The sequence below is a fragment of the Polyodon spathula genome, chromosome 3, assembly GCF_017654505.1.
Source record: "Polyodon spathula isolate WHYD16114869_AA chromosome 3, ASM1765450v1, whole genome shotgun sequence".
Taxonomy (NCBI): domain Eukaryota; kingdom Metazoa; phylum Chordata; class Actinopteri; order Acipenseriformes; family Polyodontidae; genus Polyodon; species Polyodon spathula.
Genome location: NC_054536.1, coordinates 54,770,540 through 54,789,604, shown reverse-complemented (window position 1 = coordinate 54,789,604; position 19,065 = coordinate 54,770,540). Strand labels below are relative to the sequence as shown.

At 35.9% G+C, this 19,065-nt stretch overlaps 2 protein-coding genes across 6 annotated transcripts in view; one reads left to right on the top strand and one right to left on the bottom strand.

Moving 5' to 3' along the window:
* LOC121313191 (disintegrin and metalloproteinase domain-containing protein 22-like) overlaps positions 1 to 19,065 on the bottom strand; it is a 99,127-nt gene that overhangs the window by 51,229 nt on the left and 28,833 nt on the right. For all 5 annotated transcript variants that reach the window (XM_041245490.1, XM_041245491.1, XM_041245492.1 and 2 more), the window contains exons 4-5: positions 12,060 to 12,142; positions 7,233 to 7,296 (exon numbers count right to left, since the gene is read on the bottom strand). In XM_041245490.1, the coding sequence (XP_041101424.1) occupies positions 7,233 to 7,296; positions 12,060 to 12,142 (147 nt within the window). The remainder of the gene's footprint in view (positions 1 to 7,232; positions 7,297 to 12,059; positions 12,143 to 19,065) is intronic.
* On the top strand, positions 793 to 4,273 carry cldn12 (claudin 12). Its single transcript, XM_041245497.1, has 2 exons — positions 793 to 946; positions 2,040 to 4,273. Exon 2 carries the CDS (start codon positions 2,070 to 2,072, stop codon positions 2,820 to 2,822), a length of 753 nt encoding a protein of 250 aa, XP_041101431.1. The 5' UTR covers positions 793 to 946; positions 2,040 to 2,069; the 3' UTR covers positions 2,823 to 4,273.

The following is a 19,065-nucleotide window of genomic DNA, read 5'->3' as shown; positions in this document are numbered from 1 at the left end:
CAATACGAAGAGAGCAGGGTGTGCTTTACAGCAAAGAAAGGTTATTGAACAAATTTTTATTTGAGCTAAACCCATCCTCTTCAGAATTGTTATTTAAATATTACTGTAACAATACAGACATGGAGAGACCAGGGTTTCTGCTTTAAAACTTATTTTGAATGGCTAATAAAGTCCACATCATACCTTATATTTTAGAAGCACTTACTGTGGCCCTAGTCCCTTTTCTTTTTTCAAAACATAGTTGATATAAATAGATTCCAATTAGCTAGAAGTGTTACAGACTAAATGCAGTTGACCTAAATGTACGATAAAATACATGCGGTACATCTACTTTGGTGTATTTTAATCACGATTTTATTATAGTACAGATCTTTTTAACATGTGAAAATCTTACTTTCCAGAAGTTTAAAGCCCTGGGGCTGATTTGAAAACCTGCAAAGCTCAGTCTTGTTCTCCATTACAATTTGGCTCCTCTCTACCTTAGGCTGTACACTAAACCCACATTACATATATATATATATATATATATATATATATATATATATATATGTGTATTTGTGTGTGTGTGTGTGTGTGTGTGCGCTGCAGTTTATTTGGGTAATCTTCACATTTATAAGGATGTTTACTACTGACTAACTTCGGGGTGATTGCTAAGAGAAATTATTATCATTTTATACAGCTCCTCATGTGAGTGTTCCTCGTTACTTAGCAACAGGGAATAAGGTGGTCCCCATCTCAGCTCTATGAAATATACAACGAGAGAGCGCGCTTGACGTCACACGTTTTCAGGGAAGGACGCTGTTTGAAACAATGGGATGTGCCAGACCATGAGTATATTCAGACGGGAGCTACGGAAATGCAATAGTTTTATTACTACGACGACTAGTGCTGGGAATATTTCAGGAACGTTGCAACAGTACACAACGTCTACATTCAGTGATCAGGGGTATGTATTTCACCCTTTACTACGCCATGGACTAAAACCAAGTTGTGTTTCAGTAGCTAATCAGGACTAGAAAGGAAAAAAAAATGGAGACCAACAGGTAGGAATATCTCCTCTTGAACGGAAGGTACTGAAGAAAACTACAGTAGCCTACATTTAAAAAATAAAATGAGTCGTTTGTGTTTTCTTAATTATATAACCTAACCGGTGTCCACAAATAATTTGAGAGTTGGTTTTTATACGATTATTCGGAAGCTTAAGGTATAAGGTTTGTTGTTTACATGCTGAACTTCCGGATACGAATACGTTGCCAGCTATGCAAGTATAAAAACCAACACGTTGTCTAATACGACTACTCTTTAGGTAAAGCGGTTTTCTTTAGGCAAAAAAAAAAAACAGTTGGGCTATACCTACTTACACCCCCAATCTCTCAAGAAAATATATTCAGTGTTGCCTTTGATCGCGGCGCGGCAGGAATAAATTAAACAAATAAAGATGTGATGCAAGTTAATACATTGAACCAAAACAGCAGCCTCTGAAAATACTAAAATTGACGTTAACTATTAAAATGTAGTTTGTTGGGGTTGAAGAAGCAATTTAGGTAGAAACCCAAACTGCTAGTGTAGGCTACTAGGTTAATGTTAGCTTTACTTATAATAATATTAACATGGTGGATTCTGAGCGTGTACATTCAAAGTTTGCACATTGCTTCAACTTAGTTGATAACTAAGAAATGTGCAGTATGCTTCTGATATTGAGTTTTAAAAAAAAAATTAAAAAGTTAAATACCAGTACAGTATGTTTAACGTGTTGCAGCTCTGGCTCTGACAGTTGCACAGTAAGGTCCGCTGTCTAGAATTAATAAATTACACAGAGTAGAATTAAATGAATTAATAGCTTTTTACAATAGTATCTCTGGAAATACAAACTATGTACAGTTAGGACAATTCACAGCTGTCTGTAAATTCAGCAGTACATATTTAAAACCTACTAGTTAAAGTAACACATGTTCACTTTTGACTAAGTTTAGTCACTTAATGTGTTTTCTCGGCTTCCATTTCCCTTTCTCATACATATATTTCCCCCTCATCTCAAGATACCACTGCAATCAAGATTTTAAGCTAGAATGGCTTGCCGCAACATACATGCAATGACAGTATTTGCATTTCTATTTGGAATGGCATCAGTAGGAGGACTCATTGCAGCTACCCTCATTCCTCAGTGGAGAATTACAAGACTAATCACTTTCAACAAAAATGCCAAGAATGTAACAGTCAACGATGGACTATGGGTGAAGTGTGTTCGACTGGACGGAAGCACAGCCTGTCTTGTATACGACAAGGATTGGTATTCCACAGTGGACCAGTTGGATCTACGAGTTCTTCAATTCGCCCTTCCCATCAGCATTTTGATTGCCGTCTTTGCATTGATGTTGTGTGTCATTGGCATGTGTAACACTGCTTTTGGCCCAGAAGTCCCCAACTTTAATCTTGCCAAGTGCCTTGTAAACAGTGCAGGGTGCCACCTCGTAGCTGCTTTACTTTATCTACTGGCAGGTGCCTTAAGCATAATGCCTTCAATCTGGGTCATTTTTCATACTGCCAATATGAGCAAGAAGTTTGGCCCTTTGTTTTCCCCAGCTATTTCTGTTTATTTGGCAATTGGCAGTGCAGGAGGAATGCTTCTCACATCATGTCTTTTGCTTTTGTGGTACTGTGCTTGCAAGGCTTTGCCGTCGCCATTCTGGCAACCGCTTTATTCACCACCTGCCAGCGTCTATAGTTACCCAGCTCATTCTTACGTTTCTCCTCGTTATTCATCGCGCTCCAGATTGTCAACTATTGAAATAGACATCCCAGTTGTCACACAGGTCCCTTAAAAATAATGCAGCCTTAAGCCACTCCTTAGGTCACAGTTAAAAAAAAAAAAATGGGAACAGGACCAAGGGGATTTCAGTGTCTGCAGAAAAAGAATCATAACCTGGAATCTGTCCCGCTGTATTCCCAAAAGAATAGTCTTCAGAAATCAAACTTTGGCATGCTGCCATAATCGCTGTTCAACAACTGTAGCAGTTTCTAGTCTGATATGTGTAGAAACCCATAAATAATGCAAAAGGTTATTAGTTATCATAATTCAGAATAAATATTCCCTTGAATTCCAGAGGCAGCCTTCTTTTACATAAAAACAAGTTATAAAAATGTTCCCAAAAGGAGTAAAGCCTTTTCCACAACAGTCCACAAATGCCAAGTTTGAGTATAGTTACGGTGCTGCTCTGTAGGTTCCCAGACTTGTCACAAATCTTTTAAAAGGGTTATTATTTAACATAGAAGCTACTGGGTATCAGAATATCCTAAGACTCAATTATGACCAGCAGCATTTTGACTAACTAATTCAGGCCATATGTAACTTCAGATAGCATTAGTAGTTTACTTTGTAACAAGAAATGACTTGTGCTTGTATTTTAAAATACCCTGCATAATACAGTAACCTGGGACCAGGTCTATTACAATAGACTTAGTTATGTAGTGATTGCTTTTTTCATGTTACTGAAACCAGAAGTTTTATTCTGTGGACATCTGTCCAACTGTTATATGTTTCAGTGTCAATAACTTTAGCATGTTATTTGTTCCAACTAAATGTTCTAATCTAGTGTTAAATCATTAATGTGTGTCATTGATATTTGCTTTTGCCTTGCTCCTCCAGCCTGTTTACTATTGAATTGCTGTTAATTCCGTCTCTATTGCTTTACTGCTTTTTAACATTGTAATCCACAGTTTTGCTTGACATTTATTAACATGTAGACAGTATTTTTGTATGGATTCATGGGAAGTTCATCCTAAAAACTAAAGCTTATAAACACTATGATTCTAAAATGCGTAATGCATGCCTTAGATGTTAAAACACGATGCAAATATATTTGTATATGCATTTATATAAACACTGTAAACCTTGATGGAATAACATTGTACTTTGAAATACATAGTACTTTTTTTTTTTTTTTACTATTTCTTAAAAGATTTACATTTGCAGTTGTCCTTGCCTTTTGATTTTTGTCAGTATTTGCATTGTAATGCCCGTATAGGGGAACACTACCTTTTTATTGTATCTGCCAGTATGCATTTTACTGTGTGGTATGATGCGCAGTAAGTTACCTGCTGTATTTATTCAGTTGCAATTAAACTATTTAGTGTTGGGCAAGCATAAAATGATTATACAGCTTCAGGGAATTCATAATCTGTAATTCACGGTTTTCCTACATGAAGAAAATGTTTACTGTAAATAAAGGGAATAAAGATGCATCAAATTAGTGCTATGTGCACAGCCTACATATACATTAATTGTTCTCCTTTTGTTGCATAGTTTTAATACATTTTACCCAATTCGAATGTCGCCTTATTGCCACAACTCATTTACTAATCTGGAGGAGTGACCAATATTTGACAACCTCCATTCTCATTCAAGCCATTTGCCTATTTTCACCCCCTCAAACCTAAGTAGAAGATTTCTCAAAGCTTCCTGACCATGGCAGCAAGAGTCCAGTATGGGAAGTACCTAAACTGTAGTGATGGCTGGAGCCTATCTAACCCAGCAGGAGCACAGTCTAATCCAGGACTCACATTGCACTAAGACATCAATTATTTACAGGTGAGACATGGGGGACCAAACTTAAGGGCATTTTTTTTTTTCAAACATAAAGAAAGTGCTTTGACTGGTGGAGAAGTTACATCTTCTAGCAGTTCGGGACTATATTTTTTAAATGCAAATCATGAAAAAAAAAGTGAAACGTCTCAGCAAAAAAGTTCAAAGAATTCCCCAAAATTTGGAGGTTTTTATGTCATTAGATTGTCAGATCACATTTTCTAAAAGTAAATTTTGCAACACGTCCCAGAATAATCTAAAAAAAATGTTTTAATGTTAATGCATTTATTTGATTATTACCACCCTTACAAATTAATTAATAATAAAAAATAAAAAAATCCTATAAACATGTTCATATTTTAATTTGTTTTGGCAGAAGAATGTCTGTTTACTTATAAAATTTCTTATTTCTGTAACTTATAACTAGTGATTAAGAACCGTTACATAATGTGTGTGCAGTGGGATGGTATCATGGATGCCCTGCAGGCTTATGAATATAAAACAGGAGAGGCTTCACACTGCTCTGTATGTTCTGATGCTGTAGAGGCAGGCTCCGATATTGAAAGCACTCCAAAAACCAGTGGAGACTTCGAAGTTGCTGTAAATACTACTTTCAACTTGTTAGCAACCAATATTTCTATGGTAATCCCTAAGACAGAAACTGTAAAGCATCTAACATTGTTATATTTTTTTATACTGAAGCCAAGACTTTCCAGCTTGTAAAAAGTAGAAAATGAAAGAAGTTTGGAAGCATTATATTTAGCTTTTTCTTTGCCTGCAGGTGTATAGTGCAGCAGTGTAATGTACAGCTGCATCTCATGCTGTGCTGAAGAACATTTTTAGCTCTGTCACTTGATGGATGTAGTTTGTGGAGGCATGATGTCTTCACAGTATGGAAGCCACAATGCAGCACAGATATTGCTTCCTTCTGCATACAATAGTGTGAACAGGAATAAGTTAAATTACCAGCAAATCAGTTAACAGGGTTTCTTAGTGTGGCTCAGGGCATCAGTGAAACGAGACAGCCACACTGATAATAAAGTTATTTAGTCACAGTAGTCAAGTTTTAATAAAACATAGGTCACTATGTTTGGCAAAATCACATGTACTGCACTGACTGATCAACAGTGAAGTCAATAATATTACTACCATGTTGCAGGGTAACATGCTTGGAGTTCAAGGAATTGGTTTACAAAATACACTGATTTGAGTCAGAACTGTTTGTACGGAACATTTCTGTCCTGGATAGCACCTTCTGAATAATGTATAAGAACCAGAGCCCTAAAATATGGAGAGCCTGTGAGGAGGGGAGGAGGGGAGCAAGGAAACGGGGTAAATAAGCAAACAGAATATCACCATAGCAACTGAGTCATTAAAAACAATTCCAGCATGTATTTGGGTCTAAATTATGTAAATTAAATGGTTATGTACCTGAATGACTGACATACATAAATAATCATGTTAAAAATATAATTAATACTGTACTGCCAATATTGTATGTTTTGAAAGCAGGACATACTGTAGAAACTGTCAATAACGTGGTAAACAGAACCACTACAATTGAAATTCATCATCATTTAAAACCAAATCATAACTTTAATCTTTGAGAGTTAACGTGGATAAAGTAAAATAGATAATATTCTATACAGAACTTTCTTTTGAATGGATATGAAAGCCATTTGCTCAGTCGCTTCTGCTTAAAATATTTTGCACTAACGTTAGCCAGACCATGTCAATAGATGTTCAATATTGTTGATACAGGGCAATTGTGATGTTTTGTCTTAACTGTGAAAGTACAGTAAGAAAGTGTACTGTAGGGGGCAGTAACAGTAATGTTCATTGAGAACTGCAAGCAATTACACCGTGTAACAAATTTTATTTATTTTTTTTGTTCCTGGGTAGTAAGTGTTATTTCCTAATTGCTTATGCCTCAAAAGTATAGAAAATGGCTATTATTCCCCACAAACTTTGCTTTTGTGACCAGGACAGTGATATTTCAAAATATCACTATTTCCAATGGGAAAACGGGCAAATGTGTGTCTTCGTTCACATAAAGTCAGAAAAAAACAACATATGAATCCAAATTAACATGTATTTATACTAAAGTAATACAAAAATGACTACAAAAGATTTAGAAGTGAGTAGTTTTTCGAGATTTATGATTATACTGTAAATACAGTATAATCGTAAATCTCGAAAAACTACTCACTTCTAAATCTTTTGTAGTCATTTTTGTATTACTTTAGTATAAATAGTATAATCGTAAATCTCGAAAAACTACTCACTTCTAAATCTTTTGTAGTCATTTTTGTATATGTTGTTTTTTTCTGACTGTATGTGAACGAAAAGATACACATTTGCCCATTTTCCCATTGGAAATAGTGATATTTTGAAATATCACTGTCCTGGTCACAAAAGCAAAGTTTGTGGGGAATAATAGCCATTTTCTATACTTTTGAGGCATAAGCAATTAGGAAATAACACTTAAAAAATTGTGTTACATAGTGTTATCCCAATTCATAGATTTGTGGATAAGTTAGCCAGTTTCCAAACACAAGAACAAACTTCAAACTGACTTTATCAAAGGGTCCAATGGGTGTACATAGCAAAGAAGCGTTAAATTTGACTGCAAATGCAAAGTGAAACTTACAGTTGAGTCGTTGCTTTCACCTGGCTCGATCATATAGGTGTGGTTTCCATCAAAGAACATCCCGCTGTTGAAAACAAAGAATATTCGGAAAATGCTTTTTAAAAAAAAAGTTTTTTATTTTACCTGAATAAAAGATGCAATGCCATATATTGAAAATCAATCAATGCCACCTCCACCTGATGAAATTGCACATCTTTTGTACATAACATCAGTACACATTTAACAAGATAACAATTCAGTTGATATATGAAGAAAACAGTTCACTGAATGACACACCAGCTGGAACTCTTGTCTACCGCATATGCAGAGAAAAGCCTGGTGTGTTGCTACTGGCATACATAAGCCTTAATGGTTTCTCATATTGAAAAAGTGCACTTCAGTGACCACCTCCAGTCTATGGCTGAATCTAGGATTGTTTTTTTTGTTGATTTTTTTTCAATTTATGCTTGATAAATGAAGAAAAAACTAGGTCTAAGGTAAATGTAAAAAAAAAAAAAAAAAAAAAGTCTCTTCAGATAAATAGCTGTTAGTTTAAGATGGCTAGCATGATCTCTGTGATATTCGTGCATAAATGTCTTGAATATGCTTTGAGTGAAATAAATACTGCAGCATTATTTTTCATTACATATGAACAGTCAGTTTCCTTCTGAATGTTTTAGCTTGTGCGCTATGATAACTAGAGTTACTGTTGAACAGTAAACTATGTACTGCAGTAGAGCTGAAGAAACTGTAAAGAAGTGCTGTGTGTTATATTGGTGAGGGATGACCTAAATATTTGAAAATTGTTTTAACAGCTACAAGATTTAAAGCTTTTTTTTTTTTTTTTTTTTTTTTTTTTAAACTAAAAACTGCCATTTCTGTTTTTTTTTTTTTTTTTTGTGCTTTTGTTTTTTTTTTTTTTTTTTGTTTTTAAAACATAAAAACTGCCCATTTTGCCTGCTGTGTTCAGAAAATGTTTGGAAACAGATTACATAGTAAAACCTGTCCTCCTTTTTAAGTGACATTTGACTGCTAGTCATCATTTGACCATTTTGTTGTACAGGCCCACGGCTTTTACTTTCACTTGTACATAAATCATACTGAAACTCATTCACCTTAATCATTTCAGTGCTGCCTTTCTCCTCCTGCCTAATTTGTGTTAAATATAATTTTGAAGATGGCCTGTGAGACTAATTCAAAATAATGCCAGCAAACCCAGTATTGTGGTATAACTGCTCTGACCAAATAAGTGTTTTGAGCAGATTTTGGATATTCCTGATGTCGCAGGATTTCCTGTGCAGACAAGGGAGTGATTGACAGGGAGCCCCAAAGCACAGTACTTTGTAACCACTGTAAAAAAGATCCAGTGCTTTCATTTGAGAGCTTATATAGACCTGGTCTATTTATTTGTGTGCATTACTGTACCTTATTTATGACACAGGGATCAGTCTCCAACTCATCTTACCCAGTAAGACTTCCTTCATTTCATCAGTAAATACATTAAAATTCATGTACCTGGATATTAAGGGACAGCTAGGCATATTAGTAATAAAATACATTGAAATGATAATCAAGACCTTACTATGAAAAGGGTAAGAATGTACTTTTAGACTACGTACTTAATGAAAAAAAGACAGGCCTGTAATAAAGACAAATCTAGTTTTAGGTACATAAACCTATACTGGCACGCCTGCCACCCAATCATTGACAAACAGATTCCTCCATACATCTCTAGATTGCGACAGCCTCTTAATCAAGTTTTATCACCAGGATACCAGTAAGCAGTTCTCTAGATACAAGTACAAATGGAAATGTAACAGAAGACGTCACAGATGTCTCTAAGATTCTGAAAACATGCCTCCATGATATTCCTGTTGCCACAAATACACACATATATACTGTAAAGCCATAAATATTTGCCGAATCACGCCCATAAACCTATTTTGCTCTAGAAATGTTGCCGACCTGTTACAATATACAAAGTATTTATTGTTAGTGGAAGTATTTATGGCTTTACATACATATAGTTATTTGGGATTTTAATCGATTAATCACACCGGTGGGCTTTGATCAATTAAAAACGAAATACTTGATTAATCATGTCTCCCTGAGTGTGGTATCAAAATACAATGCTTACAGGAAGGTATACCCAGTATTTCACAATATTTCAGAATGAAGGAAAAAACATTTGCTCATCAGTGCTTTGCTTTCACAGCAGTACTACAAGTTGATCGTATCATCGTTTTTATTCAATGTATTTCTTTCAAACAGTATCAGAAAATTAACATTGAAAAACGTTTTTTGTCTGAAAAACTGTTTCGCTGAGTGGTTTAACTGCAGTGTATATAGTTGGTGCTTAATGTTAGGAGCATTAATAAGTATGTTTAAGAAAGTTAAAGAAATGTCCAATGCTGGACACTATTATTATTATTATTATTATTATTATTATTATTATTATTATTATTATTATTATTTACTTTTAAATGTTTCTTTATTACACTCAGTCAAAAAAACGCAAATTAATCAATTTTTAAAAACATGCAAACAAGAGGAAGTCAAACAAATATCTTGACATTCTAAACAATAATACTTTTAGCACTTACACTTTTTTTTAACCCAGCACCACTGATTAGACAGAAAACCCTCCACTTTTAGTTATCCCTCTCTCCCCTTCCAATTAAACGTTAAAATTAAAGCCATTAAAACACCATAAACAGCAATTAAAATCCATGTCAGCATTTTAAACGACTCACTTTAGCTAGCTTCCAATTGCATGTTATGTAACCAAATATGTTCCAACTGTCAAATGACATGTAAGTAAATATATGTATATTCAACATTTGCTGGCATTATGAAACATTTGCAGTAAACAGTGTAAGTGACATATCATCTAAAAGCTAAATCCAAAATGTTATCACTAAAGCACATTTTGTATTATAGTTGTGTTACTGATTTATAATTGCGCTGCCGTAGCTTAAAAGAGGGGGGGATGTTACGTGCCGAAGTGCTTACCGGGACAGTGGAGGATTACAGTGCGTATAATCGGAAAAGCCATTATTAAGTTACTGTATATCCAGGGGACACAAGAATAAAACGTTACCTGGATTGGTTTCACATCTAGAAGTAATTTTCTTTCACCGTTTGGACGGCTACAATAACATCGTTTTACGGCAGTACTTTGTAATTGTTGTACTAGTACAAGCAAACAGGTGTGATTAATTTATTGGACGACTTATCGAACATTAAGGGCAAACTGGTAGATCAGCAAAACAAACAAAAAAAACAACTCTAGAAAAAACAAAACAAAACAACGATCCTTAAAAAGGGATATCTTTGGCAAATTTGACAACTCATTTTTAAAAGCTTCTTTTTTCCCCCGTCAACAGAACTAATTGAACTAAATATCATGTTACTCCACCATTCACCTTACCCCTAAACCTATCTCTGTCGTTAAAACTATTTCACACCCTCTAACGGCTTTTAGTGGCTACTATATCCGACATACACCGCCTGAACTGAAAGGTAATATACAGTAATACGCAGTTATATCTTAACCTATATTTCTTAAATAAATTAACAATTTATGTATTTGCCTCACTTTCTTCTTCTTGACCTATTAAAGTTTAACGACAAAAGTGGCAATATTTTCTATTTTTGATTGTGTGAGTTAAATGCAACCTGTTATTCCTCTCATGTTGTATCACTTTAGTACAGAGCAGCTCCACAGAGGTGTAAAAAAAACGGGGTGTTAAGCTCTTCTGAAGCTGAAATAAGCTGCTTATTTGGAAACTAATTCAATTCCTGACATGTTAAAAAACAGATTGGGTGGTAATAGATTAAGGGCCCAATTTCAAGCAGCAGCAGCATAATTTCTATAACATTACAACTGGAGGAGAGAATTACAAGGTGATTTTCATGGCTGTGAAATCCTCTTTAACATTAGGCAACTCTTACTTAAAAGCAGTAGTGTTTATTATTTAATGGTAACAGTAAAAAAACCTCAAACTTAAAGCTGTGGGAGAGTTATAAAGGATTAAATTCAAGGCTTTTCTAATCTCTCTTTTTGTACTCCACAGGGAAAGGCTTGCTAGCCAAAGCTGGTGACGGTGGCTTTTAAGTTTTTAAGCTGATGTTTTTAAGTATAGTTGGCAGAAATGTCTGAAATATTATAACACAGAGGTCGGTCTAACCACGTCTATCACTTGGCAGTCTGCCCACTATAAAACTACTTTATACCTGTTCCACAAAACCGTATTTCAATTTAGAAAATGGCAAGAATAAAAAGGGAACAATCTCATTGGTTAGTGAGTGCTCCAACCTGTGCAAATATGTCACCATACCAGCACAGCCTGGAATTTTCAGAAGCACTGCATGAGTCATCTGACAATCATTCACTTTGGTAGGTTAGGATAGGGTGGGGGTGCCATTTTCTAAGTGCAAAAAACACACTCCAGGGTGATTTAAATATAGTCCAGGCCTAGACTATTTAACATCCTTCAGATATTATACCATTTTTTAACACTCTGCTGTGTGTTATTGCTTTTAGCGAATTGTATAGTTATGCAGAAACCAGTCAGCTAGTTTAATTATCAAAATATAAATATACTCTCTTTTGATTTATGTTGTTCTATAGAAATAAACTGAATGTAGTAGTCTGCTACCTAGAAGCACTTTGTGAAACTGAAGGCACAGGATTGGCACAGGACTGAATGTCGGGAGATGTTTTTTTTTTGTTTCGTTTTGTTTTATGTGGATGCCTTTTTAAATTGCTGCAACAATCATTATTGTGAATAAATGGACTAAACAACTGGAAACAAAGAGCAGAAATCTGATAAATAATAAACTCACTGGAGTCCATGACATGTTGAAAGAGCCACAACCGATCCTGGCAGCCCTCGGATTGTGCCTTGATAGTAACAGTGCTCTCCACCCTAAAATTGGAGACAAATAACATGATCAAATAAAAGGATACATTTTAGGGCATTTAAACATTCTTTCATTGCTCAGTTTGAAAAGCATTACTGAGGAATGGATTTACAGCTCCTTGTGTCTGACCTGGTATTTCAGCACTTCATTTTTCAAAAAGGAATACATTTACAGCTCCCTGTCTCTGAATTGGTACATCAGCGCTTCATTTTACAAAGAGGAATGCATTTACAGCTCCCTGTCTCTGATCTAGTATATCAGGGCTTCATTTTACAAAGAGGAATGCATTTATAGCTCCCTGTCTCTGACCCGATACTTAATGTTACTGAATGGTTTTGGGTTAACTGTTGATGCAGTTTCATATCGTAATGTATGGAATGTCTCAGTTCTCAAAGAAAAGGCAAAAACGCTATAAAGAAAAAAAACAATCCTTTCCAAGCAACTATGCGATGCATGAGTACTTTGTTTCTGTATCCTTCAAACATATTCACTTAAGTGAGATTTATTCATACCCATTTAGGATAGAAAATTGGGATGCCAAGACCCGCCCAAATGTCCAACAACCCTTCTAGGCTTCCTGAGGTAAAAGACTATTCCTAGAACCCACTACCCATTCCCCCCACAACCAACTCAATTAATATTCTTACAGTAGGACACAGTTTGGGTCAGTTTCAGCCTTGACTGTATTGCTGGGTTTGAGTCCAACTGAGCCGATCATAGAAAAGCACCGGGTTGTGGAGAATAAAGTGTAATACAGTCATGCTGCCCACCAAGGACACAGCTTTAGCTGGCTCAGTATAGAGCAAAGACTATAACCTTGTCCAAGGATAAAGCACAGATCTGTAAGCTACTGTAAGAGGGCAAATCCACAAAATAAAAATGTAAGAACTGTGTTTAAAATGCAGAAGCATGCATTGCAGTCTTACTTATTTATTGCCAATTTGTCCTTAGATTTGACCAATATGAATTATATATTGTGTGTTTGTCAAAACCACACAATTCCTTGTTGATAGATAGTGTTTTTGCAAAGTTACCCATGCAAAATTGTGAATGTTCTTTTAAAATAGACGCACATACAGTACACATGTTCCCCATCATCTAGAAACAAAGTCACAAGATAGCAATATAGCAAATATAAAATCTATAGTGCTATATGAGATACTGTCAGTGTGTTAGAGGTGGCTTTGTTCATAAATGCATTTTATCGTACAATAACCACCATGAACTTGATCAGGAGAACCAGAGAAAACAGTTATGTACCAAACGAGAAACACATATCTCAAAAAATTAGGCCAGAGGTCAAAGTTAAGGTCATAACCACATTTTGCCCAAGTTGTTTCTACAACCCTGTAAATATGAAGTCTGTAGCCCAAAATGTGTTTTCATGTGGTTTTATGAATACCAAACTTTGTTAAAAGGATCCAATGGATGCAGAAGTATTTTTGTAGAGTAGTAAGAACTCTGTGTTAGGAAACACAATTTCCATTTGATTGTTTTGCCGTTGATCCTTGACCTTTATATGGATAGATCCTGATCTCAAAAGGATTTTCAACTGCCCCTTGTTTTTTCTTTTAAAGTCTCCTCAAAGTACTGTACAAACCAGGCCCGGCCTTGCTTCTAAAAACAGGCGAGGGCAAGGGCAGAGAAGATTGATAGAAACCTAAGTATTAAAGTTATTTTTAAACACAGTAATCTTTCTCAGAGACCATTACTGGGTTTACATCATAAACATGCTTTACTGTTTCACACACCCCTGGTGAGTTCTAGGTCAATCCATGTCTTTTCTGTCATTTCTTTTGTAAAGCCTATTTAATAAGAAAACACCTTCTTAGAAAACAGCATTGGCTTCCTGTTGAACACAAACAACTTACTTAGCTCAAAGCTTTCCAAGTACATATTCTGAAAAGTGTGTTCAAGGTCAACAAGACTCAACCTTGAACGAGAGGAATGGCTCACTTTCCACCACACATACTGGGAACACAAGCTACATACTAAAACTTAAGAGTATTAACTGCAGTAGAAGATGACCTCAACCCACTCTACTCACCACCACAAAAACATATTTTTGAGTTATTGGAATTCAAGAAACAAAAAACCTTCTACTGTCATGGGATTTATATTTTTGGCAACACACTCACAGCTTTCCTGTAAACAAATAAATCCCCTGCTGTGTTGTGAGGTTCTGTTTGTTAAATGATAATCACAAAATATTGTGCATTTACTGGAAACCATGTCCACTCTGTCATCTCCTGACCTTCGAATAAATAATGTGTAAGTTCAGGGCTCTGAATAATACGCAAAAGGGAAAATAACTGTACTAAAGCTGTGGTGCACTCAGACTGAAGTGAACTGCTCTTTCATTTCAGATTACAGAATGATAATATTTCTGCAGTTAAAGTGTATTTGTACCTTAGTAGTTTCTTATATTATCCTTTGTAATAACAGTTGCAGTTGATGCAGTTCAATTGTGGGGGCAGGACAAACTTTGTCCACAGGGTATACATACATTTACATGGCTTATACCCACGCAAGGTTGGTAATGAACTGTTTGTTTGTAGAACTGGACCAACAAACAAAAAAAAAATGCTTGCGCACAAAATAATAGAAAACTGTCAATATGGTGTAGGGCAAACATACATAACTGGATGCGGTCAGTGAGAATATATTGTAGTACATTTGGTACAGGACAAATAGATCAACAAATGAAACTTAGAGCTAAGTAACGTCTAACAAGTACATCATAACTGCTGTAAATTCAAAATTATAACTATAGGTATGATGGAGAAGTTGTTGTATGACCATCACATATATCAACAGTATGTCAATAACTTCATGGTATTTTAATACAAATTTTTATGACCACTGGATAAGTGATTTCCAGATATATGCAAAAATATTAGTGTGACATGCCAATGGCCAGATAGACAGACAGGCATCTCCATAGATCCCCAGAATCTGATGTTCTTTTTAACATGCTATATGCAGTTCCATGACAATTTGATAAGCAGTTCACTACATATTTGGAAAAAAATGTGTGACAAATGTATGCTTGTACAACCGCCTCCACTAAAAATGCAACCTAGCCCCCTGTTATTCAACACACATTCCTACTGATAACCATCAATGACATCAAATATAGGTTCTCACTTTGTATACCATTGTACCAAAGATTGGGAAGACCATCAATGTTAACTTTATCCCCCCCCCCCAATACATTAGTATACCATTATCACCCCCAGGGCATTGCTTGCTTGAGTTGTAAGCTATGCCAAACTGCTACTGCTCTAATTAAAATCCACTAGATTAAACATAATGACAATGTGCCTTATGTGTGCCAGGTAACTCATAAATATTGCAGTTCACTAGGAAAATTAGAGAACCATGCTGATTTTTTTTTGGAGAAAAGAAATAAAATGTGTGAATGGCTGTCTTTATCCTTCCAACAGCTAACAGTTTTACAAGCAGCGAATAGGAATAGAAATATGTTAATGGATAACGATGCCACTCTAAGAAACACTGGTGATCTGCAATGTGCAAACTCCACCTCTGTTGTTTAACCACAATTTCATTGAAACACAACTTGCAACTACATTCAAAAAGAGGATTCTAATAAAGAACATCTATGTGTTTGTAATGGACACAAAGAGGAACATAGGGCTGCCTCTTTTGGGGGGGAGATCTGAAAAGATAGTTCAGTTTACAGAAGAGTGAGGCAATAAAGTAGATCCTGAAATGAATGATACATTCCCATTGAATTTATTCAAGAGGACAAGCCTGTTCTAAAAGACTGCTATTGTCATAAAATCCAACATGAATATGTTCTTTCAATCAGAGATGAACACCCCCACCCCATAGTACATTTAAATATAAAATTAGAGCAAACAGCAACATAAAAAAGCAGATCCCTGTAACCTACTTTACATCTATTGCATGTACATTGTACCTCACCCCACTGAATTAAATGGAGAGGCAAAGGCTGGGCACAGACTGGTAACCTCACTGCTCAAAGACAAAAGTCTTGCCATCCAACTTAATATCAAGCTCTGTAGTCAAGAGGTAAGGACTTGCCTTGTGCTAATGTCAGTATTAACTCATAAAAATATGTGTCATACTGTACAATACATATGGATATCCAGACTCACTACATCACAGCCTCCAGTTGCCAAGAATATGCATTACCATGGGGAAAACAAAACATAGGCATACAGACAGGAATAATTATGAGAGAGACACAAAGACATATTTTGCAGAGAACATTTCTATCACTTTTTTTTTTTCTGAGCAAATGTAATTTTTATTTTTATTTTTATTTTTTAACCCAATTAAGGAATAGCTGAGCAAAAAAGAAATACAACATGCTTGAACATTGCTGATTAAAAAAAGAGCTTACTGAGAATATTAGCAATGTGTAGAATGTGAAAGCCCAAATATGGATGAACCCAGGAATATCTGATATATTATGTTGCCATCTTTCCACAAAGAAATAAAGACATTTGGGCTCTGAAAAATATTATCTCCTGATGCATACTTATGCACAAATGCATGATTTACAGACGATGGTTGTACGGACAGTCTGATCTGATTTTCCAATAATGTACGTTAAATATTGTGAATACCAAGTTTCATGACAACTGAAATAGTGCTTCTCCAGAAATATGCAAACATTAAGTGTAACATACAGGCAAACAGATATTTGAACAGACAGACACCCTCTTATACACCCAGATTATGATATTTTCAATATGTTAAAACCTATTTTTTTCATGCTATATCTCCAGCTATATGTAACAATGTGAAGTGTGACATATGTACATACTTACATGAGTATGACTGCCTTTTTAGTAACAGACGTTTACAGTTCTTTTCTCAACCGTACACTGACATCAAAAATATGTACTGTACAATGGTGATGACCCTGAGGACAAATCATTGACCTAAATAGCAATGAATCTTAATATCATCACTGTTAGAACTATAAAAAGGCTCTTTGTGTAGAAAGGATGTGAAACCAGCATCTCTTAACAGTGCGGTTGGAGTCATGTGTATTTTTATTTTCTTTGCAATTGTACCATCCCCATTTTATGAGAGCTTCAGAATCTTTGTTCACCCACAAGCACAGTTAGTAGTCTTATACCATAAAAAATACTTTCTAAGCAGAATGTTCAGTGCAGATCCATAAAGAAAATGTTCTATGTTCTATGTTACAAGAATATTACAAGAAATGCTGGAAAGGGTAACCAGGATTCCCCAGTGAATGATATCCTGTTACCTCTATTGATTAGCCGACTTGCAGCATCATCTTAATCTCTGTGACCTGCCTAAGGAATAGCATACAGAGGAATCGATCAACAGGAAGCAGGAGCAGCCCTCCCCCTTGTTTAATGCCCACACCCACCATTTACTGTTCCATTAGGCCCTTGCCTTGGAATTGCTTCCTCTGGGGATGCCTAAATGCAACTATGTTAACCAAAGAGGAAATACTGTGCTTTCCTCTTGGGCTAATTATGTCAGTGGTCTGCCATTAAATTCCACTTCTTCCTTTTATTTATTTGATGAAAAGTAGCCCACTGCAGCTGAGGACACCTCTACTCTACATCTGACAGAATCAGCTCCTTCACAACTGAGTGAGCCAGCTTCCATTCACTTCACAGTCCCTCTGACAGCAGCAACGTGACGGAAAAAGACATTTTCATTCTCTTTACGGACGAGCATTGTGATAGCTACCTCTGCCACAAGAGGCATAGACTGCACAGGCTTGCTGTTTGAGCACACCTATTGAGGCCTATGTTCCTCTAGGTTCAATGAGTAAATGGAGGTCAAGATACCACTAGGAGGGGACTTTAATAAAGCAAGTCCAATATAAATATACCGTCGGTCTCTATTCACAAAGCTTTAACTCGTGAGTGAGGCCAGGGGCATCTACAGCAAAGGGACGGATGCAATCAACTAAAGCATGGCACAAAATGCTTTAAAGGTTAGAGATAAATAGTACTTCATACAATCCTCCAGTAAGTAAGCAAGCAAGGAAGGTGGAATAAAAACTCTGCAAAACAAACATGTTTCTATGGTAAAGAACATTTGGGCAAGTACATGGCTAATTTGAATACAACAAGATTTTTAACTTCACTAAGTTTAAATCAATACTTCCACACTGTGGAATGATTCTGATTACCTCAGTTTATGGTAGCATAAGCATGGTATTTAGTTTTTTATGCAATTGTTCCCATTGTGACCGAGGGTTGAGGGTACAGTTTAACAAGGGAGTCCCATTATTACCTTGTAACATGCCAAAATAATGCAATTTCCCATATATATATATATATCATTGGCCTGCTACCATTCCATCCTAAACCTTACAGTACATGTATACCACCTTGAACCTGGTCAATGCTTGTGTGTGAGATCTCATTAGAACACCTAGGGTTATAGAAAGACTCAGGAGGGAATGTTCTTTCAGGTAGAGCTGGATATTAAAAATCCCAAGGCATTTAACAAATAACTGTATTCCAATTAGAGTTAAACAATTGTGGCTTAGATAAGCTCCCAATTCCCCAGCTAACTGAAGTCTCCACAAACCACAGCCCCCTATAAAAGTGGATTGGAAGTCATTATTAAACAAGATATTGTATCTCACTGGACAAGCTGTATAGAATGTTAGGTATTCTGCAGAAGCAGCTGTGTGTGGACCCTTTGAAGATCACGTGAAGGTCATGGATTCCTTCACCACCTCAGACAGTTTGCTAGGACACTATGTGCAAACTAATAGGTTCCTGGATCACATGTCTAGCCATGGGTGGGGAGTGAGCTGTTCCTGCAAAACTGCTGACCAAGTGAGGAGGGTTGATTAATCTTAGAAGATATTAATGGAGAACAAATCTCATTAAAATGTGGATGAGGGCTGATGGGCTTCTAGATGAAAATGTATAAA